This window comes from Bos taurus, chromosome 18 (genome assembly GCF_002263795.3).
Source record: "Bos taurus isolate L1 Dominette 01449 registration number 42190680 breed Hereford chromosome 18, ARS-UCD2.0, whole genome shotgun sequence".
Classification (NCBI taxonomy): Eukaryota; Metazoa; Chordata; class Mammalia; order Artiodactyla; family Bovidae; genus Bos; species Bos taurus.
The window spans coordinates 41,200,764-41,225,040 of record NC_037345.1 but is presented as its reverse complement, the minus strand read 5'-3'; the positions used below and the strand labels follow the sequence as shown (position 1 = coordinate 41,225,040).

The following is a 24,277-nucleotide window of genomic DNA, read 5'->3' as shown; positions in this document are numbered from 1 at the left end:
TTTTTTACAATGTACTAATAATCTGCCAATTGTCTATGACTCTTTAAGAGCTCAAAATATTTTGATGGAAATATATACTGATGCTTCTTAAAAAGCCCTCCTTCCAGTTTTATATTTTACTTTATAATAGCTTTATTGAGGTATAATTCACATACCATAAAATTCACCATCTTAAAGTGTACAACTCAGTGGTTTTTAGTATATTCAAAGTTGGGGAACTACCATCACTATCTAATTTTAGAAACATTTTATCTCTGCAAAAAGAAACATCCTACTCTTTAGCCATCAGTCACTCCCCATTCTCCCCTCTCCCCAAATCCAGCCACCATTAACCTATGTGTGGTCTCCATGGATTTGCCTGTTGCATTTCCTATAAATGGATACAGTATGTGACTGGCTTCTTTTGTGATTGGCTTCTTCAACTTAAGCTCAGTGTTCTCAAGTCTCACCCATGCTGTAGCCTGTGTCACGTCTCCATCCCTTTTCATAGCAGAATAATATGCCATTCTTGACAAGACAATAATTTGAAAAGATACATGCATTCCAGTGTTCATAGCAGCACTATTTATAATAGCCAAAACACAGAAACAAGCTAAATGTCCATCAGATGAATGGATAAAGAAGATGTGTGTGTGTGTGCGCGCATATATATAAATGGAATATTAGTCATAAAAAAGAATGAAATAATGCCATTTGGAGCAAAATGGATGGACCTAGAGATAATTATACTAAATGAAGTAAGTCAGAATGAGACAAAGGTCATCAGAAGATATCACTTACGTGTGGAATCTAAAATATGAGACAAATGAACCTATCTAGGAAACATAAGCAGACTCTCAAACGTAGAGAACAGACTGTGGTTGCCAACAGGGAGGCAGGTAGGGGAACAATGATTGGCTATTTGGGGTTAGCAGATGCAAACTGTTACATATACGTAGACTGGATAAGCAGCAAGGTCTTACTGTGTATCACGGGAACTATATTCAATTTCCTGTGCTAAACCATGATGAAAAAGAAAAAAGAAATCACAAATGTGTGTGTAAGCCACATTTTGATCATCTATTTATCACACAGTTTTTAAATACACATATTGAGCCAATAGGTAAAATTAAGACACTGCTCAAAATCCAAGGGTCCAGTGTCACTTGCAAACTCAGAAGCCCTGATGCCACATTCGTCTTGGTGATGAGGCACTGGGCCGGGGTTTCTCATTGCCCCTGAGACCCCGCTGCAAATTCCTACCATCCTCCTCTTGCCACTGAGGTGTCCTGCCTGGCCCCTGGAAGCATTTGGGATTGGATCCATCGTGTATACGGAATCATGGCCCCTCCATCAACCTTCCTTGCCTAATGCGTCCCTTTCCTGATCTCTCAGTAACCCCTCATGACTCACCTTTGCTGTGTGACAACAGACCCTTAGGATTGTCATCTGTTCCTATCCACGGACACCAACAGTTTGGCCTCCTGAAAGAAACCCGGTGATTATAGATTCTTATAGCATGGCTGGATGCCTTTGCCTCCAGCATTTCGGTGGGGCTGACCTATTCCAGAGTTGCAGCATTTACCACGGGAGCTTGGTTTTGAAACCATGCCACCACTAACAACGACAAACAAGTCAAAAAGCAAGCCCGCACATCAAGGGTGGGGCGCACACCGAACCTGAGAAGATCAGTGTCAGAATTCTGCTTTTTATGTAGCCCTGAAACCATAGATTTTATTATTCTTTGTTCTTTTCCTTTGCTTCTGGAGAGAGAATTTAGCTTGTCCTCTGATCGGAGGTAAAAGACTTCCTTGTTTTTAATTTTTTTTTTTTTTTTAAACTTGCTACCAGTAAAAGAGAATAATAGATCCCAATGCTTTAAGTGTCTGGTGTAATTACTTTAATATGAGGAGCACTGGTGTTGGCATGGGTATTACCTCACTGTAACCAGTGTCTGCAAGCTTTCATAGAAACATGTGCACTTGGTGTGTGCACACACACACACTTACACACGCTGTTTGTACACCCAGTGATACACTTTCAGCTTGAAATTTGAAAAAGAATCAGGCTATGGGAACCAACCATACAGAATACTACAGGGCTTCTTGTTAGAAGTGCGGTTTGACCAAGCATTACCAGAGTCTGACAAAGCTACAAAAATATGTTTTGCTCCTCCTAGTAAACATACGCGAATAGGAAGAAATGGGTATTTTTTTTTTTCCAGAGGTAGAGGTTTTATTGCGTAAAACACTGGATAAAACTGGACTGCTTCAAAGACATTTTATTCTAACAGCAGAAAGAAAACAGTCATTGCTGAAAAAACAACTTTTAATACTTTCTATACCAGAATAAAGTTCTGTCAACTGATGTATTATAATAATAAATAATGACCAAGAATAAACTTTAAATACAAAGTTTTCTACTTGTTACAAGCATAGCAACAAAATCCTCTACTCTATTGATCTCAGATTTCCTCCAAGATAGATTTTTTTTCTTTGTGTAGGAATGTAGACAGTATTATGACCAGCATCACAGACTACAGAAGTTACAGGGAAAAAACTTGACATGTTTAGATATGAGAACCTGATGACATTCAGAAACTGACACTGCATCACTGCGGCTGTCACTTGTTTGTATTACAAGTTACAAATGTTCTGGAGAGAAGGCCTGTGTCGGGGGGAAATAAGGACAGTAGCACTGGACAAAATGGAATCAACACACACGCCACAAAGAAGAGGGGATGTTCCCAGTGTCACAAACAGAATTATTGCCTGTCGCATCCGACGATGCTCAGAAGACACAAAAGGGTACGGAAAGAGCGCCCGAAGTGCTAGAAATGGAATGTGGCTCTTGTTGGGGTTTTTTTTTTCCACTTTTTTTTTTTCCTCTTTTTACTTTTTTTTTCTTCTTTTTTTATCTTTTTCTCTGCTAAGATACCAAAGGCGGGGGCAAACACACAGAAAGCAAGCGACTGGCACAGTCACCAAACACAGTAGTGCAGTTAAAATCCTAAAGCTTACTACAGTCGGAAAGTTTTCAATAACATTTCAGTCCTTTCTCTAGGATCATAGAAACAGTTGCATTAAGTTTATCAACTCGATTTAAGTAAGGCAGTGAGAACTATTCTAGAAAAACAAGAAAGCAGCTTGCTCTATGCCAGATGGGTCCACATTGTACAGCGATTGCGTTTACACTGAAACCCCGGGTGGATGTCACCCTCTCGACAGCATATGCAAACCGGATTCCTTATTAGCCTGAGATTCCTTCTGGTCTCAGGATAGCAAAGCATTTTATTTACATTGATTGCAGTTTAGTATTTTTGTAAACTGCTGTAGGCAGAGCTGAAGTTTTTAAGGCCCTGGGGTTTTATTCTGTGCTCCCAGCCTGCAAGGAAATATCGATCTTTTTTTTTTAAAGTCTGAATAATTTTGTCTTAGAAGAAGTTAATACTTCAGTACTTCTCCACCGTCACAAGCAACAGCACCAATTTCGTGTCACTCAAAGGAAATATGTTAAGAGGCTGAACTCTGACGCCACACTAGCAGATTCAAGAATAAACCCTTAACTAGTCTTCATAAATTGTTTGTTAAAAAAAATGAGTCAAGTGTTTCATTATTGGCCCTCCAAATCTCCCTCTGGGTGGTGCAGAACTTGATAAATTTGGAGTATCCAATCAGTAGAAAATCTAAAATCTACAAAAATATAGAACACATTTGTTTTACAAAAACAGACATTTTTAACTTAAACAGTTTTCTTCATTAGTGATAGAGAGCAGGATCTTTAGATTCATATTTTAATACAAGCTATTTCATAAGAGCTTGCTGGAGAAGAAAATCTTGCTTCATGTCTATGACACTTACAAAAACTAACGGATGAAAAAAATCTGATAATAAGGACTGGAGCAGCCTTCATTCAAGTAACATTTTAAAAATCATAATAAAAACAATCTTTCTACTATTATGTAAATTTCCATTCTTCACCAGCACCTTCTGTGAGTATGGTGGGCTAGTTCTAAGCATTTGATATCATGTATCCCTATTTTTTTTTATTAGCAACCTTTGCAAATTCCTCCAAAAATTAAAGAAAAAAAAAATACAACCAAGAAAAAGCATTTCCTTCTATACTGCAATTTGATCTAAAAAAAGGAATTACTCATCAAACCTGCAATGGATATTTGTCTGCAGACACTTCCTGACCATTGATTCATTTGGCTGTGGATTTTTTAAAAATGCACATTGAAGATGGCAAGCCTCTGCAGTGCTGGTCTGCCCTGGCGCTGGCTGCGGGCCGGCTAAGATTTCTCCAAGAGTGCAGTTACGACACCACGTGAATTGATTTTCTCTGCAGTGACCGCTCCAGTCTGACTGGCACCGCGACTGCCTCCCAACACATCCCATTAGGGTGCGAGGCAGATGACAGCAGCTGGTGTCAGATTATAGAGGTGTTTTCAACAATGAAAACACAGCCCCTCCATCTTCAAGGCAACACTAAATCATTTAGATGGCATCGTTTTGCAGTTAAGAGCTTGATTTTTGGACATAGGCGACTCTAGCATTGAAAGGGCCCCCCAGCTTTCTTGAGCTCAGAGGACACCAAGCATTTCTGAAATCCCTTTTCTCCCACCTGCATTGTTTGGAAGTACTTGTTGCCGGGTAACAGTTTAGCAGCCATTTTCAAGGGCTGGGGATTTTTTTTTTTTAATATATATATAGATATCTTTTAAAAATTTTTAAATGTTCTATACACTAGTGGGGGGTTGTACATGATTTTTTCCCCTTGGAATGCAGTTAGCAAACTCTTTTACCAGATGCATAATCTGAAAACTGTGTAAAATAATATTGCAATCTCCGAATTGGTTGGCTCAGTTGCGCTCCTCCTGGGCCTTGCTGCCTTCCTCCGTTAACTCTGCTGAGCTCCCCGCCTTGACAGCTGCGGGGTCTTCGAAATTCCCAGAAGCCTCCGAGTCGACTCTGGAGCGCTTGAACCTGCGGTCGGGGTATTGGCTGTTGTCAAAAGGCATGCGATGGACACAGAGGACGTGGGTCTTCAGATTTCCCTTCTGAGAGGCACTGTAGGGACAGTAGCGGCACTGGAAAGGCCTGTGACCTACGGGCAGAAAGAGTGGCCGGTCAGTTCTGCTGCGTACCCCTCCCCCGCTCCCAGTGCTCAAAGGACCATGATCGTTATTACCGGTACAGTATCAGCAGTGTTATTGCCTTGCAAACGTCAAATGGCAAAGGATAAAGATGCAGCCAATATATCTATTTGGATAAGTAATAACTTACTTGGATAAATAATAAGCTGCAGTTTAGTTGCTAAGTCATGTCTGACTCTTTTGCGACCCCGTGGACTGTAGCCCACCAGGCTCCTCTGTCCATGGGATTCTCCAGGAAGAATATTGGAGCAGGTTGCCATTTCTTTCTCCAGAGGATCTTCCCAACCCAGGGATTGAACCCATGTCTCCTGCATTGGCAGGCGGCTTCTCTACTGCTGAGCCTCCAGGAAAGCCTCAAACAATAAGTTACCAAATAATAATAATAATAATAACTTGGACAAGGATTTAAAAGATCTTTCCATCCTAGACAGGGTTTTTAATTCAGCCTTTCTAGGTGAGAGAAAAGAAAGTTCCAACACCTGGAAATTCTTTTATAAAAAGTAAGATAGCAAGGATTTTAGACTGTGCAGGCCAAGATCAAAGATATGACGTAGATACTTATATAACAAGAGAGGAAATAAATTTCCAACTTTTTGTTGATGAAATTCAAAACTTTATTTATGGACACTGAAATTTGAATTTTATATAATTTTCATATGTGATGAAATATTATTCTTGTTGGGCTTTTTTTTCCAACCATTTAAAAATGTAAAAACCATTCTTAGCTCCACAGGCTGTATGAGAACAGACAGAAGGTGGATTTGAGCCCTGGACTAGACTTTGTGACCCTAGCTCCATACCAGAAGACCCATAAATTCCTCTATCTGGGATGCTGACTCAGATCTCCAAGCCAGTTCACTTCCTCATGTCCCCACCAACTCTACTGATAAACAAGTCAAGCGTGACCAGGAAGTGTGTTTGGGGTGGGGTGAGAGAGGGATGTTCCCCAAGCCTTGCTCTTCGGTGGAGTGGAAGTGCCAAGCTGGAGGGATCTGGGATGCTCTGTTTCAAGAGGAGGCAGCAGAAAGTATCAGACAAGAACTGGGACACTCAGATAATTAAGGCCAGCTTAGTTTTAAAGAAGTTCAATTTTGAAGGGTGACGCCCAGAATCAAACTTCTCTAGAAAGCCTGTAAATAAGAACAGAAGATGGATTCTTGTGAAACTCCACCTGCTCCTTCAGGCTTCATTTCTCTGCTCTGGTGCACCACAGACATGCACACATCTCTGCTATCTTTAGGAACCAGTCAAGCATCTAGTTTGGGAAGTTATAATGGGACAATGCATTCTGCCCAATGCTGGGAAGCTGTGGATATGCCATTCCTGGAAGCCCATGAGTGCTGTCCCACCCAGCACCCAGAGAGGTCAAGACCCAGTGCTGGGTTTCATTTACTCAGGAAAATAAACAAGCAAATAAATGGGCCCAATTGTTTACCCCAGAAAGCATCTGAACAGCATATTCATCACTCTTTCTAGAGCATAATAGCAGAAGTCCTGTGTGTCTACTTAGCAAAGCAGTCTTGTTCTTGAGAAACTGGAGAGCAACCAAATGTTTGGAACTGAAACTCATTTCCTCACCAAATTGCACACAGCACTAGATTCTTGCCCCTTTCTTAGTGGGCTTCGGGAATTAGCTCTCTCCATCTTCCCTCCTAGCCAGTTGGTCCCCAGGTCAAATCCATTCTACCTGTTGAATCTTTCTACTTCCCATATTCCCCTTCTGAGCCTGGTCCAGTGTACACCAGCTGATGCGAGACTATGAACATGGCTGCCTGCTAGAGAGCGTCCTGCTTCCAGTTTCCCCACTTCCTGCCCATCCTCCCCAGGTCTACCAGAGTGAGTACCTAAAGCAGAAGCTCAGCTCTGAGTTTCCTGTCCAAACCTTTAACGACCACCTACCCCCACCCCCCCACCTTTACAGCTCAGTCCCAACACCTCTCCTGTCTCCAGAAGCTTCCCCTGTTTGCCCACTCCAAACCAAACAATTAGATGGTCTCTGCAGACGGGCTTCATTGTGCAGGGTCCCCACGCTCTGACTGTGCTACCTTCTCCCTGAGACATCACTTCTGTTCTCTGCAGAGCCAAACCCCATTCTCCTTTCAAGACTCTGTTTTGTGTGACTGCAGTCTGTGTGTGCCTTGGCACCCATGATAGACTGTGAGTTCCTGAGGCAGGAAGCATAGCCATCTTAACATCACTGGTGCCAAGCCCTTTGCTTGGCACAGAACAAGCAGGTATGGACTGTTTGCAGGGATTGCATTATTATTTTAATGTTTCCCCTTGCCTTTTTTTGAATTAATTACAAATTTTCAGGCAGAGTTTTCTCTTCTTTTGTTTCTATTGTTGTACGTAACACAAGACTGAATTTGATCAACTTTCCTACTTGCGTAAGTCCATAGAGTGGAACACACTTGCTCTTGGCCCTTCTACATGGCCTACCACAGCAAGAAGAGCAGAGACTGTCAGAAGGATGGGGCCTGGACCACAGTTATCAAGTAAGAGAAGCATTTGTGAGTACCGTTTGCCTCCTGCCTTCCTGCTATCCAACCCCATCCTTAGGGCTTGGTCACCCCCTCATACAGATGACAGGGAAGAATCTGGGTTGGTGCAGAAGGAAAACTGAGACTCCGTTTCTAGTGGACTTAGGATATTTATGAATAGTGTATATGGCCCTACTTTTCATCATGTTGGAGTTAAAGCATAGACTGAAGGGAAGAATCATGGTGTTGATCAATGGCAATGAGACAGGAAAAGCCATGCCCATTCTCCCCACCATAATCATGAACCTTCATCAGCGCTAAGCTGGGTGTCAGTGAGTTTCCAACAGATCCCAAGGCTCAACCATCCAACTCATGAAGTCGTCATCCCTATGGACATGAAGTTATGCCCAGGGCTCAGTGAGGTGGTTTGAGGGCAGCTCTTGAGTGGGAGAAAGAAGGAAGGACGGCCCAAGTCTACAGCTGGAGGCATAGGAACCAACTCAAGTTCATTCAGAGAATCTGAGAGAAGAGTTGAGACTTCCCTCAGGAAGCCTAAAGTCTTGTCCAAAGCTTCTCATAAATGGACCGTATCTTCTGGGTTCCCACCAAGGGCAGCTCTGCAGCAGTTCACAAGGAAAGGTGACACTATCCTAATTACCATGGCTCAGATACAGCTGGGGCTAACTCGTCAATTCACTTATTTGATGGCAATAAGTTACTGATGGGGAAAATTATCATGACAAGACTGGGAGCTAAAAACTCCAAATAATAATTAAAAATAAATAAATGAAATAAAAACTCTTGGCACCATAATCCAAAGAGGATTGCAGAACCGTGAAGCAAATGACCAAACCATGGTATTGTTTAATAAATCTACTTGAGATCCCTGTGATTCATCGGGTTCCTCCGTTCTTCCACTGTTTTTCCCCATCTGTCAAAGTTGCCTATTATACTTCCTATTATTATTTCTGTATGCATCTATGCCACAAACTTTGGAAGCCACCCTCTCTGCAAATTGTGTCACTGTGGGAACCACATGCATCTTGGCAAACCAAACGGAGAACCTCAGATATCACCTTTATTCACAATAAAAGCCTTTTTGAATTGGCCAACTTGGCATAAAGGCACTTGGTATAATTTTGTCACCAACTGATTTTAAATATTAATTATTATTTTTATCCTATGGTTATATCTGAATATCTGTATCTTGGGAGAGTCAAAGATGTACAATAATTCTGGCATATTTGGATACTTCAGTGGTCAAACCATTAGTACTGAAGTAGTTTTATTTTAACTTAGGTGAGCTGAAAAGTTATATAGAAAAGTATAATGTTATGCATGTGTACATTTGTAGAAGGAAGTCTGTACAATACTGGAACCATGATAAATCTACATCTTACATTGTACTTTGTAAATAGAAGCACTGTAGGTAATAGTAGTACCTGAAGATCCCAAAAGCCTCTGTCCCACAGGTTTTCACATACATGTCTGTATGTTTATCCTTGTATTTGAGCTTTATGGCTGTTATGTCAAAAATATCCACCCCATAGCTCAGATGAATAATCTAAAATAGAGTGAACTTGGATGGTTTGACTTTAAAACAAATTTCAAATGTGTATAAAGTACTCAGATCTCCTAATTCTCTAAAATTCCTATAAGAATTATATGTTTTTTTTAGGATTCACACACAGACACACACACACACACACCCTTCTAATTGGTTTGTTGAAAGGTTCCCATGAGACTGAGGTGGAAGAAACGCTTTGAAGAAATGAGACGTGCATCCTGAGGGAAGGTGATTGTGAGGAGCCGAGATGGGGCCAGAAGAAAGCATTGTGTACCCCGAGAATAGGATGTAAGTGAAAGGTTGATCCTTTGGTGATGGGAACATTTACTCCCAAACAGAAAGCTGTTGGTATGCAAAGCACTTTTGCAAACTTGATTCATTTCCCAGTCTAGCTAAATCTGGATGAAAAGTTTCCAATTTCTCTATACCATTTGTCCACGCGAAGCCCCTGGTATTGGCACAAACTCAGTGATCTGTTACCTTTGGGTCAGAGAACATACCCCATACTTTCAGAACAAACCCCACAGCTGAGAGCTCCACTGAAATTCCCACTGTGCTTTTCCAGTACATGTGCCAGAACAAAGGACCCACCTGAAGGCAGAAGCAGTGAGAGGGCCATGGAAATCCGAGGGGAGCTTTCTTACTTTCCTGCTAAGGTGGATGTGGGGCTCCAAGAAAATCAGATCTCCAGATGGAGGTAGGTCAACACATCCCCTGGGGAGAAGCCCTCAGGGTGACACGCGGCAAACTTCCATCTGGCACAGTGTAATGAGAAGAAAGACCAGCCATGCTGCCTGCACCACTGGAGATGGAGGTAGCCATTCACCTGGGTCTGTAGGTAGAGATGAAGATGCTACTACTGTCCATCAATCTCTAAGCAGCAGCAAAGGCTTTAAGACAGAGTTGAGTCTAACAGCCTTTCTTGGATTGAATTTAAAAGAATAAGGGCACCCACCCCAGTCAGCTCCCCATTTGAGGAGAATATGAACACACTGGCCTTTCTCAAGCTCAGTCCCACAGGGAAGCACTCTGCTTTAGGGCAGCCTTTGGCCCCTCTGAACACAGGCGATCCTTCCTGCAGAGGCCTGACCACAGAGAGCTCTCTTTTGCATTTTTGATTTCAGGTGTCCTCCTGCCCCACAGTGGCCAGTGTGAGTCTGACCAGGACCTTGCATTCAAAGCATAGCATCACCCCTCCGTGAGGCTGAGAGGCCACGAACACCCAAGATTCGGTTTCCCCTCTGTCTGACCTTGAGCGAGCACTTGATCTCTCAAGGCTTCAGTTTCTACATCTTGGAAATGGGGGAATAATATGAATACTGACACCCTAATCCTGTTGTGAAGATCAGAGGAGACAGCGTGTCAAATTTTAAATGACAAAGAGCTCTGCAAACGTCAGCTGTCTGTCATTGCTGTAATTGCTGATTTCTTTGTTATCATTCTGTTCCTTATCTAAGTAAGACTGGTCAAGAGAGGCTATGCTTTGTTCTTCATCAAAAGCACTCATTCAACAAGCCTTCCCTGTGCCAGTTTTGTACTAGCCTGCCTGTCCTAGGTGATCTTATCCCAGATAGTCGGGGAATAAAGCCTGAAGTAGTCTCTCTCTGGGGCTCCTGCTTTTGACTGGGGGTTTTGGGATCTGTAAGACCTTCAGAGTCTGAAGGAAGTAGTTGTTAGCAAGGGTATTTCCCTTGGTGAAGTTCAGCAGACGTGGGCTGGGCTGTGGTCACAGGTCCATGTGGGAAGAATATAGTGTCTGGAGGATCCTGTTCTGGTGCAGGGCTGGCAGTTTGAGGCCATGCAGTAGGGGAGACGGTCAAGGGGGTTTGGGGCTCCGAGAGCTCAGCCAGGAGGAATATGAGCCCCTGCATGCCCTTCCAGCCTCTTTGTCCTCAAAGCCCCCGAGCTGCTGCCTCTGACCAGAGGACGCTGTTCTCCAAATGCTTTACATGCTTTATTCTCTTTCCTGCCATAGGACCTCTGCCCAATCCTGTCTCATTCCCTGCATCTGAATGCTCCCTCCCCTGCTTCATGGAAATACTATAATCCCATCCTTAGCACAGGTGCCTCAGGCTTCCCCTGATGACCCCAGACCCACTGAGATTCATCAAAGCAAACTCTTCTCTTCCACAGTAGAGTGTCCAACAAGAGCAGATCAACAAACAGTTATGTTGTCTGCCCCAGAAGACAGTCAGCTCCAGGACTCAGGAACTGTGGGGTTTTGCTTTTGCTCTGGTTTTTTTTGTGTTTGTTTGTTTTCTGATTATTGATATTTCTTACCACCTAGTAGAGACTTTGGGATGTTACAGATTTCCATCAGGTATTTTTCAAGCAAAAGGACAGGTGAATGGATGGATGGATGGATAGATGGATGAAGGGAAGAGGGAGGCAGCCAAGAGAAAAGAAGAGGAGCAGAATGCTATCCCAGGCAGAGAGACTCGCCTGAACTCAGTACAGAAGCAGGAAGGCGGTGTGAGTGCATGGGCCTGCAAGCTGGTGCTTCCAGTGTGATGAAGGTGGAGCTCGGTGGGAGCTGGGCAGGGGTGGGGCCCACAGGACCCTCTGGGGAGCTTGCACCTCACTCCAAGGGGGAAGGCCTGCCCAGCTCTGCAGCAAGGCTGCTGCCCCAAAGAGCCCCCATCCCCGTCTGAAGACAGGACCTCGGGCCCTGATGCTGTGGCCAGATGTGAGCCCCCAACATCACCCCGCTTCCCTCCTCTCTATCTCTCCCTTTGAGCCCATCAACATTTCCCATCACTGCCATGCGAAAAGTAAGTACATCATACGTTAATTTGTATTGTCACAGCACCGTAGAGCCGTGGTAAAGAGCACATTCATTTTTAATCCACTATGAATAATATATAAATATGTATACAGTGTGGAGGGTCAAGAGGAGTAAGGAGAAAGCAAGCCGTACATTGTTTATAACAAAAGTGGGGAAACGAGATATTTTTCTTACTTGCTACGATGGAAATATCTGCTCTTTCCCTGTACCTGAGGAGGAAAGGAAAATGCCTGCCCTTGGGGGACCATCCATTCATTACGGCTCTGCACTTGTGGGCAGCTGGGTTCAGGGAAGAGCCGGGGCTGCAACCACGAGTCTTCCAGACTTTCCATGCTGGTGGTTTCTGCTCAGGTGCGTGATGGCAGAGAGGGGCGTGGGGGTGAGGTAAGTGACCAACCTCTGGTGCTTAGTCCAGGGTGATGAGAAAACAGTCCTACACCCGTTCATCAGAGCATGTTTACAGGAATTGCCTCAATGGTCCTCATGACTATCAGTGGGGATATATGGTGGAGAAACATCTCTCCATTTTACGGGTAAGAAAACCAAGATTAAATAATTGTCCAAAGTCAGGTTGGCACAGCTAGCTGGTTCCTGATCAGGAATTCCACCTTCGGGTTTTCTCAAAACAGACGATCATGTCTCTACTCCCTCCTGTCACTCCCTACACACCACCTGTGGAAATTCTCTACAAAGGGGTGTCTTTGATCAGGACCCAAGGGTGCTCCAGGAGAGAGTCCATTCCTCTGTGGAGGAACATGTACTGTAATGTGTGATATTGCTCATGTGTCACATGCCACACTCTTTATGGACACAAGCACTACTGTGGCCTCTGCCATCAAAGACTGGCATTGAGCACATGGCTGGCACCAAGTCACAGGGCTTGTAAGCTCTCTGTCAAAGATCCCATCGCACAACTCCTGGACCCCAGACCACTTCCAGGAGCACACACTGAACACCTGCTGCGTGCATTAGCCTGAGAAGATTGCTGTCGGAATGATGCAGTACTTTTAGCACTGAGAAGGTGAGAAGGGCATCTATTCCACATGCCTGACACAGGCCTACCCAATACATGCTGAATGGTTGCTCACATGTCTAAAGGCTGACTTTAAGAGTTGCAACCCACTGGAGACCCAAGTGGGAGGAGGAAGGGGCCAATCATTCATGAGGGAAGGACATCCCAGCTTTGAGCAAGGCTCCAGTTTCCAGTTGAAAGATGGCTCAAAGGTGGGGGGGACTCACAGGAGAGAAGGAACATTCTTGAGGAAAGACACATATGCTGTTTGCCAGAGCCAGGCCTATACATGGTGACAGAGGCACAACTCTGGATGTTGGAACACGGGCATCCTAGGGTGGAGAGGAGCAGTCCCCAGAATCACGGTTCATGCTCCATGGTCAACAGAAGCAAAGGTGTCCAGAAGAGGGTCATGTACGCAAGTGGTGGGGAGGGGGCAGGTAAACAGAGAAGGGGCAATCCTCCCCGTGTCCTCACACTGCCAAACCATCCCTCACACCAGGAAAGCTTTTCAGATCAATCTCACTGGTGCCCTTCATTGTTCGTTGAAATAACTGGAAAAAGACAGTGGGTAAATAAAGAGGAACATTGCAGCCATGGCTTCTAGATCAGCCCTGACCACACCCACATATACTTTGGGTGAGTGTAGACCCTTAAGAAAGCCAGAAAGCATGAGAGAACCCAGGCTGACCAAGGAAGAATCTTGAGGACCAGCAGCATGGGGCCCTGCCGCAGCCCACGGCTGACCACCTGTGACACGCTCATTTTCCTTTCTCCAACATCCTCTCTGGTGCACAGGATCATGGAGTACTTCTAAACTACCACCCGAAGGTGTCCCACAGTCATGCTCTATGGTGCTGTCTTCTAGAAAGCTCCTGGTAATGACCTGGAGAGAAGTAGCCCTCAGAGGCAGCTCACACACACAGGGCAATGAGGCTTGGGAAGTACCAACAAGACTCCTTAATAACAGCCCTGCCCTATTGCACCCCACCCAGAGCCCTTTGGATTCCTTGAAACTAAGGACGCTTGCACTAGCAGTAAAGAACCCGCCTGCCAATGCAGGAGACGTAAGAGACACGGGTTTGATTCGTGAGTTGAGAAAATCCCCTGGAAGGGGGCATGGCAACCGACTCTAGTGTTCTTGCATGGAGAATCCCATGGACAGAGGAACCTGCTGGGCTTCAATCCACAGGGTTGCAAAGTGTCGGACACGACCGAAGTGACTTAGTACACGCACAAAGATGTTTGCAAACTGCATGCTAGTAGGAAGGAAAATGGCTCCACATATGGGGCAGATTTTACAAGTTGAAAACAGCCTCCCAGAGGAGGACTGTGCCCAGTGGACCCGGGAGAAAACCAGGCTGGGTGGTCCACTGGGCTGGCCTGTCGTTCAGGCCTCCAAGGTGGTGCTTGTCTCCACGTGGCCCTCACCTGCTGCTCTTTCTGACTGTCTGCTGCTCTGTCTGACCCTGAAGCTGCCAGCTGGGGGAGTCCCTGCCCAGGACCCCGGCCATCCTTCAAGTTTCAGCATGCTCTGCTGGGGTAAAGAAATGGGTAAAAATGTACAAGAACATGCACCGAGCTGATAGAAAGAGCCATTTCTCAGTAACACACATTCCATATACATATTTTAATCTCCCTAATTCTCAATAGGCAAGAATGGTTCTAATCAGGTACATAATTTATGTTTTCAGTTTTCAAAAAAATATTCATCCGTCTAATCAAAGATGCTAAAACACTTTGAAATATCCTTAGTATAAATAATTTTAGGTTTTAAATTTCCTGTGATTTGGGTTTTAATTTAAAACACTATCAAAAAATATTTTACAATTTTAAAAGTGAATTTTGATCCATGTGGTAATAGATTGGAGACATCAATGTGAACTTGTATTTAGCTTAATACGTATAGTAGAGATGTGGGTACTTGCAGGGGTTAGTCTACACACAAATATTTCCTTTTTCTCAGTGGAGAGGGCCCAGAACCCATGATATCCCAGTGGTAACAAGGACATTTAGCCCAGAACTTGACTTCTAATACTATTCTCAAGAAAGGGAGCCAGGGCTTCTTGGAGAAATGGCTAATGCTAGGGCTGGAGCAGGACATACACAAGGTGATCCTGAAGCACTTCATGCCAAAGAGTAAAGAATTGCTCCAAAGCCATAAGCTGGTGTGGGTATCAGAGCAGCACGCAGTCCAGTGAGAGAGCCCCCAGTGGCCAGAGCTGGAACAGCTTCAGCAACAAAGTAAATGAAAGTATAAAATAAGCACCCACAAGTCATACTGACATAAACGAATGATTGAGTCAGTACCTACATGGAGGACTTCCCTGGTGGTCCAGTGGTTAAGAATACACCTGCCAGTGCAGGGGACACAGGTTAGAACGCTGGTCCACAAAGCTTCCACATGTCGAGGGGTAACTAAGCCCATGACCACTGAGTGCCGTGCTCTGGAGACCATAAGCTGCAACTGCTGAAGTCTGTGCACTCTAGAACGTGTGTTCCAAAACAAGAGAAGCTAGTGCAATGAGAAGCCCATGCACCGCAACTAGAGAGCATGCCCCCACTTGCCAGAACCAGAGAAAGCCCACGTGCAGCAATGAAGACCCAAACTAACTAAATAAAACATAAAAGATATATATTGGTGGTGGTACTGTTTAGTCGTTAAATCATGTCTGACATTTCTGCGACCCTAGGGATTCCCTGGTGGCTCAGACAGTAAAGAATCTGCCTGCAATGCAGGAGACCTGGCTTCAGTTCCTGGGTCAGGAAGATCCCCTGCAGGAGGGAATGGCTACCCACTCCAGTATTCATGCTTGGAGAATTCCATGGACAGAGGAGCCTGTGGGCTACAGTGCATGGCGTCACAAAGAGTCAAATGCAGCTGAGCAACTTTCACTTTGACTTTTCATGGACTGTAGCCTGCCAGGCTCCTCTGTCCATGGGATTTCCCAGGCAAGAATACTGGAATGGGTAGCCATTTCCTTCTCCAGGGGATCTTCCTGACCCAGGAATTGAACCCAGGTCTCCTGCATTGGCAGGCGGATTCTTTACCACTGAGCCACCAGGGAAGCCCTATATATGTATAAATACCTACTTGGAGAACTACAGAGGCCTCACACATTCCAAACTACTTACTACACAGGTGCTCCCCTGAAGGAGGTGGCTGAAACTCCCACTTCTTTGTGCTGGCTGCATGGTGACCTCCTGCACAGAACTGCAGTGTGGAAAGCACTTCAGAGGAACTGTACAGGCAGACATCTGACAATCATGAGCTCAGCCAGGTGACCAAGGTCAGGCAGAGAGCACGTACCAATCATGACCTCAGCCAGGTGACCAAGGTCAGGCGGCGAGCACACACTCTGATTTGATGGGATGAGAAGGCACTTCATTTCTGTGGCTTTCCTCCCCAAAACCCGCAATCCAAGTCCACCCGTGAGAAATCTCAACTGAGGAACATTCTATACAGTATGTCTCAAATCTAGCCATGTCATCAAAACCCAGAAAATATGGAGAAACTGTCACAGCTAGGAGGGCCCTTAGGAGAGCTGACCCCTACATGAAATGTGGTCCTGGAATAGAGAAAGAACACTGGCTAAGAGTAAAATGTGGGCTTTACTTAGTCATAGTGTATCAATACTAAGTCGTTAATTGTAATCTACGTACCCTACAAATGTTAGATGTTAGTTGGAGGAGCAGCCCTACCAGGATTCAGTGTTCATGGTACTCTGGTCCAGTATGAAGAACCTGGGTTCTTGAGCCAGACACCTGGATTCGAACCTTACCTGTCTCTACAGGTTACGTGCTCTTGGGCCGGCTATTCAAACTTTCCAAGTCTCAGCTTTTTCACCCATGTAAAATGGGTGTACTCCTAATCATAGTTCACTCATCGGGTTGTGGGGATTCGAGGAGAGAAGACTTGTAAAATGCTTAGCACAATGTGTGGCCCGTAGGAAGAGTTCCATCAGTGTTTGTTCGATATGGTTTTGCATATTAAAATACTCCTTCTGTTAAGTGCCTGTTATGTGAGAGTCTTGAATTGGAACTGTCATTCCAGTGCCAGTGCCGGAGTCAGGTGTTAGGACTCCACTTGCCAGGGAAGGACACTGAGGCTCTGGGAGGCTCCATGTGTGTCTGGGCCCATGAAGCCAGAGAGGCAGAAAACTCAACTTTGCACCAGCTCCCTCTTAGGCTGCAGACAGGGCTCAACCCACTGTCTCGCTTCCTCTCTACAACTTCAGGTTCAAGTTCAGTTAGTATGAAAGCTGAGAAGATGAGACTGGATTCCAGGAGGTGTCTGCAGAAGAGAGAATCTGGCAGGGATGTCAAAGCCCCCAGACCCTTCCAGCTCAGCCCTGTCCCCTCTTCTCCCCCCACCCCCAACGCAGGACCTCAGAACTCAACCTCAGGAGACCCTGCCCTTCCCTCCTGCTGACCTCACAGTGGCTCCTTCCTTAGCAACTTCATTCCCATGCTCTGGCCCACACCATGCAGATTTTGCCTTAAATTCTGTTTATTTGTTTGCCCCGGGCTATCTATGCACTCATCGAGCCACCAGCCTGCCTGGGTGGTCAGGAGAGCCAGATTGCAGTGCAGGCCTGGCCACCAGCACTCACAGGCAGCTATTGATCCGAGATCTTAAATCATTCCCTAGATTTTATGAAAGCATTTATGTTTATCATTAAATAACCTTCAAAGGGTCGATGAACTTACTTTCCTTTTTTGGAGATTTTTAGATGCGTAATATAATAATGCTCTAACAATACCCAGTGTTTGTCTCTGGGTGAGCACACTTAATCCTGAAAGAAATGCCAGGAGAGGCCAAAGAGAGAGAACGCAAGGTGGGAGCCGGAGAACAGACAGGCTGGCAGCTTCTCCATTGTCACACACAAACCTCGCCCTCTGAAACTCTTCTCTCTCCCAACATTTCCAGGAAGGGGATACTTGGAAACCACACTAACAGGGGTGATTGTAGATGGAACGGAACTGACCACTTTCAGGTTAACAGCCTTAGGAAAATAACGAGTGAATCAAAGTTGGATACGCTTTTAATAAATAGCAAGTAAAATTATTAAGGTGGTACTCAAGCGAGGACAAAAATAGAAGGGTTTCTAAAATATAAGGTGCCAATGCAGCATCTTCTATTCACACTTTTGATATCCACATCTTCCCCTCCTTAGGAATATTGGGCTAAATGCAGTTCTCTGAAGTTCCTGTGGCAATAAGGTGGATGCTAGGCATTTAGCAGAAGCTGTCACAGCCAGCCCTGCTCCATGTGAACCCACCTCTGGCACCATCGGACTCACTGGGTCAATAGACCACCCCAGAAACAGCAAGGAGAAAGACCCAAGACCAAAAGGCAGTGGGCCTGCTCTGCACACCGCTCCAGTCCCCAAATCCCCTCTGAACTTGCATCCACCTCTGCTCTCCAGCCTTTGATGACTTCCAGTCTCTTACTACAGCATCTTGCCTCCTCAGCCTGACTTTCCAACTTGCAACCCTGTTTTACCTAATATTTATTGCCATTGCCACCAGGAATTTGCCCACCCCAACCCCCAAATCTCTTTCCAATTAGATCCCACCAAAGCCTCAGCTCCTTCTTGAAGCCTTTCTCAGGACCCAGCTGTCACAGCCCCACAAGCACTTAGCAAAGGCCCACACAAGTAGGCATTTTAACTGAGTTCTGCTCACTAATGGCTTCCTGTGACTTGGGCGTGGTGGGTCTCTCCGTTCCCTTAGGGGGCTGGAGATGCCTGCCATGCACATCTCAGAATGGATACCAGAGTCTGGGAGTTGTTCCCTTTGGGCGGCTTCTTAGGAAGGGCTCAGGCCTGCCTTGGATGGGTGCCCCTCTGCCCAGCTCCACGTTCTTGCCTTCACGAAGGCCTAAGGGACACCCTGGAGTGGGCAGCCCCGACCTTAAAGAGGCTGGTCCCAGCTTCTGGTCTTGCAAGGACACACTCCCAGCTTGTTTCCTTCCACCCAACTTGGCATCCTTCTTCAGAGGACCTCCCAAGAGGCGGCCCTGCAGAACCCTCCCTGCATACCCGGACCATGCCCTCTGCCTCGCCCTGCCTTCCACACCAGGAAAATCCAAGTGCTCTTGGCTCTGGAGGCCCCCAGGGTTCCCAGTCCAAGCCGCCGCATTCCTCCCAACATCTGTGAAGGATGCACAAGAGCTCAATCATTTCCCGGTGCACCTTGGGTCACCTTGGGTCTCCGTCTCCCAGTCACGGTCCCATGAACAAGCCTTCTTGCCCCACACACCTCCCTAGCATCCTCAATCATGCCACTTCCTGTGTGGTGCTGGGACAGTACCTGCTGCCTCACTGGAGCCCCAGAGCCCAGGTGACCATGGGCCAGCTCCACGGAGTCCACCGCTGCTCTGGCTATACATGCTTTCGCCCTCCTCAGAAGTCACAAGCTGGAGGCACACATATTTTTTCTTAAGTTTGTCTTTATTCTTAGCTTTCTATGTCTTTGGTTTCTCCAGTGAATTTTTTTTTTTTTTTTTTTTTTTGCCTCATACCATGTGGGATCTTAGTTCCCCAACCAGGGATCGAACCCACACCCCTGCTTTGGAAGCATGAAATCTTAACCACTGGACGGCCAGGGAAGTCCCACAGTTTTATTATTTTGTCCCCAATGCTATTTTTAAAAAGATTTAAGGTATTGCCAATGTTTCAGAACAAAGAGATTTCATGTAAAAATACAGATTTCCAGTTTATCTTGAAAAGGTCTGGCAAGATCTTCCCAGAGGCAGCCACCTGCCTGGCACCGGGACCCCAGTTCTCAACCCCTGAGAACTGCCTGAGTCTAACAACCGGTGCTTCACCTCCTTTGGGTGGGGCGGGTCACTGGGTGAAGTCTTCCTGTGGTTTTTCACGTGGCAGATAAATTGCATTCCTGTACACACCCAGTGAAATAAACAAGTGGGTGGTCTCTGCCGGTTTAATCATTTCCTGTTTTCCATTGTGTCCCTTAAGATGAATACATCAACCCTTAATTGTAGGTTCTGTTTTATTATACAATTTAAATATTGGGGGGAGGGGGCAATGTTGTAACTGGGCATGTGCCAAGGATGTGGTATGCACAGTGCCACCCTGGAAAAGACACGGAGGGAGGGGGGCAAACCCACAAAGTCACCCAACATAGAACGCTATGTTTATAGACACCAAATCCACTAAAAGCTGGTGTCCAGGGTTATCTGTGGCCAATTCACCACCCGCTCTCCCCATTCTCATCTTTTGTAAACACAGGACATGTTTGGGGGTGGGGAGGGCTCATATGGTTTGGGGGAGGGGGCCAGGCGGGCTCATGTGGGTTGCAGAAGATCTCACCAAAAACAGTGTAGCAGGACCAGTCATATTCCATCAAATTTCAGGCTGTTGTATCATATTAATGTGAGTTTATGTGAGAGACAGAATTGCACATTCCTCTTTTCACAAAAGAATCAGACACCCACTATCCATACACACAGTATATATCCATATAGATGGGCACACTGAATCTATTTTAAATAGCTACATTTTATCATGCCCAATTCAACAAATTGGTACCGTGAACAATGGAAAATTTAACAAACTAAAAAGGGGAGATGGAAACATAAACTTTTCAACGTTCAGCGCTCTCCAAGTGCCACCAATGTTGTCACATGCCAAAAAATAAAATTAAATAAATAAAGCACAGGAGAGAGGTGGCTTTTCCTGTGAAGTCACAAAGGAAACGGTACTCTTTTCTTCCCTTTTTTTCCCCCTATAAAAGGCTCTCTCTCAAATCAAAGGTGTCAGACTTTGCTTTCTCTGGCTGGCATGATCCAGAATACGGCTGAGGAATGACAGATGTCGGCACCCAGCTGCAATGAAGCATGCTAAAGTTTCCGTCTAATCCACTTATTTCTCTGTAGTCCCGTAAACCAAAACAAATGGGCAGGGCTTTACATTAGGCAGAAGCCCCACAGCAGCAGGACTCTGTTGCATAATGCAGTCGACACGCCATCTTGGTATCATTTTCCCTCCGCAGGGAAGGCACCTTGCGGTGAGAGCCGCTTGGAAGTGTGGCCCCCGAAGTGTCACTCCCGTCCCCTTCTCCCCGGGAGGGACAGGGTTTCCTCGAGAGAGGGAAGTTTAGGGGGAGAAGAGGGTGTCAGCTCGAAGGGAGGCCCTCCCGGGACCCAGGGCCGGGACGCACGTGCACGCACACTCACACACCAACGCGCTCCCGGGTTTTTTGAGCTGCTAAACTAAGACGATCAGTGTAATCACCAGCACCATCGTTTTCAACTACTTGAATAAATCCAGAGGAATTATACCCGGAGCCCGTGTGTAATTAAAGTGAGGGTTGTTAGACTCTTCATTTAATAAAACACTTGAAAAGAAAAGCCCTTGTAGGTTTAGCAATGCCACGGGGAGCGGAGGGTAAGTGAGCTCGGCGCGCCAGGCGCCAGCCCTGCCTCCTTCCAGCCTGCGGTGCGACCACCTCCTGAACCGGCTCCCCTCTCCGTCTTGTAAGGAGCGGGGCCAGGATCAGGAGTCGTGGGGCTCTGTCACCGCCAGCAGTCCCAACAGCTGCGAAGCACTCTTTCAGCACAAGTCACAAGAAAAGATGTGACGGATTTCGCCCATGGCAGAATGGCGTTCCGTTTCTGGCCCTTCAGGCAAAAACAGTAAAGGCAAAGAGGAAAATTTGAGATTTCCCCCCTTCAACTTCCCACAACAACCTCAGCAAAACCACATGACTCGCCTTCTACAATCTCCCTGGTGTGTTCACTGCTACTTTGGCAGGAAATCAGAATTACTGTTATATAAATTCCATCTGATGCCAGAGCGACCATCTGTGAGTAAAACTGCTTCACCTACGTCTGCCTGCAAAGCCACTCTCCCAGAGACAAGGGAGAAGGGGAAAAAAATTTGATTAATTTGCAGAATGCTTGTGATTTGCTCATATATTATTATAACTGCTCATCAGCACATGACAAATTCCCAGCCCTCGGTGCAGGCTCCCGTTCGGTTTCAGCAGTTTCTTGCGTCGGCACCTGACAGACTGCAGGGCCTCTAATGACTTTCAGATGCTTACAAACAGTAATTCTATCTTCAGAATAAAAAAGAAAAATCCGTAGGAAGAAAAGAGGAGCGAGTTCGTCTATTTCATTTCCTTCCTGTAGATCAACATGATTTAACTCTTAAGGGCGGCCGCAGCTCCAAGATGGGGCCTCCCAGGCCCCAACACGGCCGCCTGCGGAGACAAAGACCCCTGTTGCCCCAGCTCCAGCTCCCGGGGAAGGTGGGGGCTCAGCCCCGCTGGGCGCGCCCCGGTGCCTGTCGCCTCAGCCGGGCTCTCCCTCTGCCTTCTCCCTGTGCGCAGTGGAGTCCCTTTCGTTTGTCCACTTCTAGTACCCTAATAACCTCGCGCATTCTCTGCAAACACATCTGCCTCATAACTGCACTTGGATTTCTGGTGTTCCCCCCTCCCCTTTGCTTTTAAAACTCTGATTATGCCTTCTGAAGCCCTGCCTCTGTGCTTGATTGCCTGTTTTAGATTAGAGATTTTAGCAAGGAGACAAAGACTTCAGAATGCACATCAGTCCCACATATGAGGACCCACAGAAGGAAAAGCGATAAAACGCGATACACCATCTGTCCACAAACAATAACCTGCGTGTTTGGAGGCTCACAAATTATTTAGCATACAACCTTCCCAAATTACGGGAGCCTTGAAACAGAGCAGAGTCTGGGAGTGAGACCCTCTTTGATGTCCTTTGGTATTTCCCACCCCACACCCCCCTACCTCCAAATTGATTGCTAACAGTTGAGGAATGTCTCGGTGACAAGAAGATTTTTATTGTCAAGATACGCCTTTTACATGTGGCCTGGGACATGAACAGGGGCCGGCTCATCCCAGCCACAGACCTTCTGGGACAATTGGACCAGATGCAGTCTGTCTCTTTCAGACGTGTCTGTAGGGGGCTGGGCCACCAGGGAGGAAGAGGTGGTCTCCAGAGCAGATCCCACTCTTAACACAGAGGCATCCTGATCGTCTCTACCTGTTCCTCAAACCAGTCAGCTGGTTGGTTCACTGTGAGAAGATACTCTAGATTCTGTTCTGGAGGGATTTAGACTACATGCAAATGGATCTCCCTCCCCACCTGAGAGACATGTTCTTCCACCCTTCCTCACTCAGACTGTTCTGAGCAGCCACACTGACCCCAGGCCATAAATTCCTCATAAGAATTAGCCACTATCTTTACTCACACTACAGAATTCCTTCTAAACTCACACTATAGAATTCCTTGACTAAACTGGAAGGGAAAGAAGGACCAAGCATCACTTTAAAAAAAAAAAAAAGTAGTTTTTGTTTCTAGCAGGTGCATTTTAATCAGATACTCCTTGCCCTTGTTTTAAGCCTGGGATCACGGATGGCATCCATGGGCTTAGTCATCACTTTTAATAGTCCTCACACAGCCCGATGAGTAGGTCCTCTCATTTCACAGGTGCAGCAACCAAGATGTGAAAGCAATCAGCCGTGTGCCCAGGTGAAGCCGAATGGGCACCTAGCTTTTGAAACCAAGTGGTCCAACTCCACAGCCCTCTTCTCTAAACCATCAAAGATCCTGGCTTAAGGATGAGACTGGAGAGGAAGCCGTTTAGTGTCAATGATCCAACAGAATAGTTTATATGATCATTAGTAAACAACCAAACATTTACTTTACAAATTGAAGCCTTTCCTGAGTCTCAAAATAGATGCATCGTTAAGATTAGAGCTGAATGGGAACTAAATGTGGCTTCGTTACCAAATTCATCTTCAGTTTAATTATCCAGGTTCTTCTAGTCCCTTCCCCTGAACTTCCTCTCTGGAATCCCCTGCCCGCTGCAGGGGCCCTGATCTCCCCCTCAATGGTAGGACTTGGTCCGCGTGCGGACTTTTCTTCCCTGCTCGGAGGCTCCCTGAGGACAGTGGCCCAGCCTTGTTGGTATCTGTCTCCAGCCCATCTCAGACAAAACCCTGCACACAGTAGGTGGCCGGCAAGTAAGTACCTATTGTTGGCTTTCTGGAGACGCCTCAAGATGTCCAGCACCACAGGGCTCTGAATTGTAGCATGTTTCTCAGATTCCCCTAACCTGAAATCAATTAAGACAGTGTTTACATACACAACTTGGCTGAAATTAAGACGGGGGGTTGGGGGGGGGGGTGGTGTGCAAGGAAGGAAGCAGGGGAATCTCACTTGCATTCAAACAACCAGATGTTTATTTTATTTTTTAAAATACATGATGCCAAACAACAAGCCACAGTGGAATTTCCACTT

The 24,277-nt window shown here is 45.9% G+C and overlaps 1 protein-coding gene and 1 long non-coding RNA gene across 16 annotated transcripts in view; one reads left to right on the top strand and one right to left on the bottom strand.

Moving 5' to 3' along the window:
• Positions 1-2,825: 2,825 nt before the first annotated feature.
• ZNF536 (zinc finger protein 536) overlaps positions 2,826-24,277 on the bottom strand; it is a 448,340-nt gene continuing 426,888 nt past the window's right edge. For all 15 annotated transcript variants that reach the window (XM_059877488.1, XM_024979020.2, XM_024979014.2 and 12 more), the window contains one exon: positions 2,826-5,085. In XM_059877488.1, coding sequence (XP_059733471.1) covers positions 4,841-5,085 — 245 coding nt within the window. In that variant the 3' untranslated portion in view covers positions 2,826-4,840. The remainder of the gene's footprint in view (positions 5,086-24,277) is intronic.
• LOC132342832 (uncharacterized) lies at positions 9,347-10,784 on the top strand. Its single transcript, XR_009491365.1, has 2 exons — positions 9,347-9,469; positions 9,747-10,784. It is a non-coding gene; the product is annotated as an uncharacterized lncRNA (long non-coding RNA).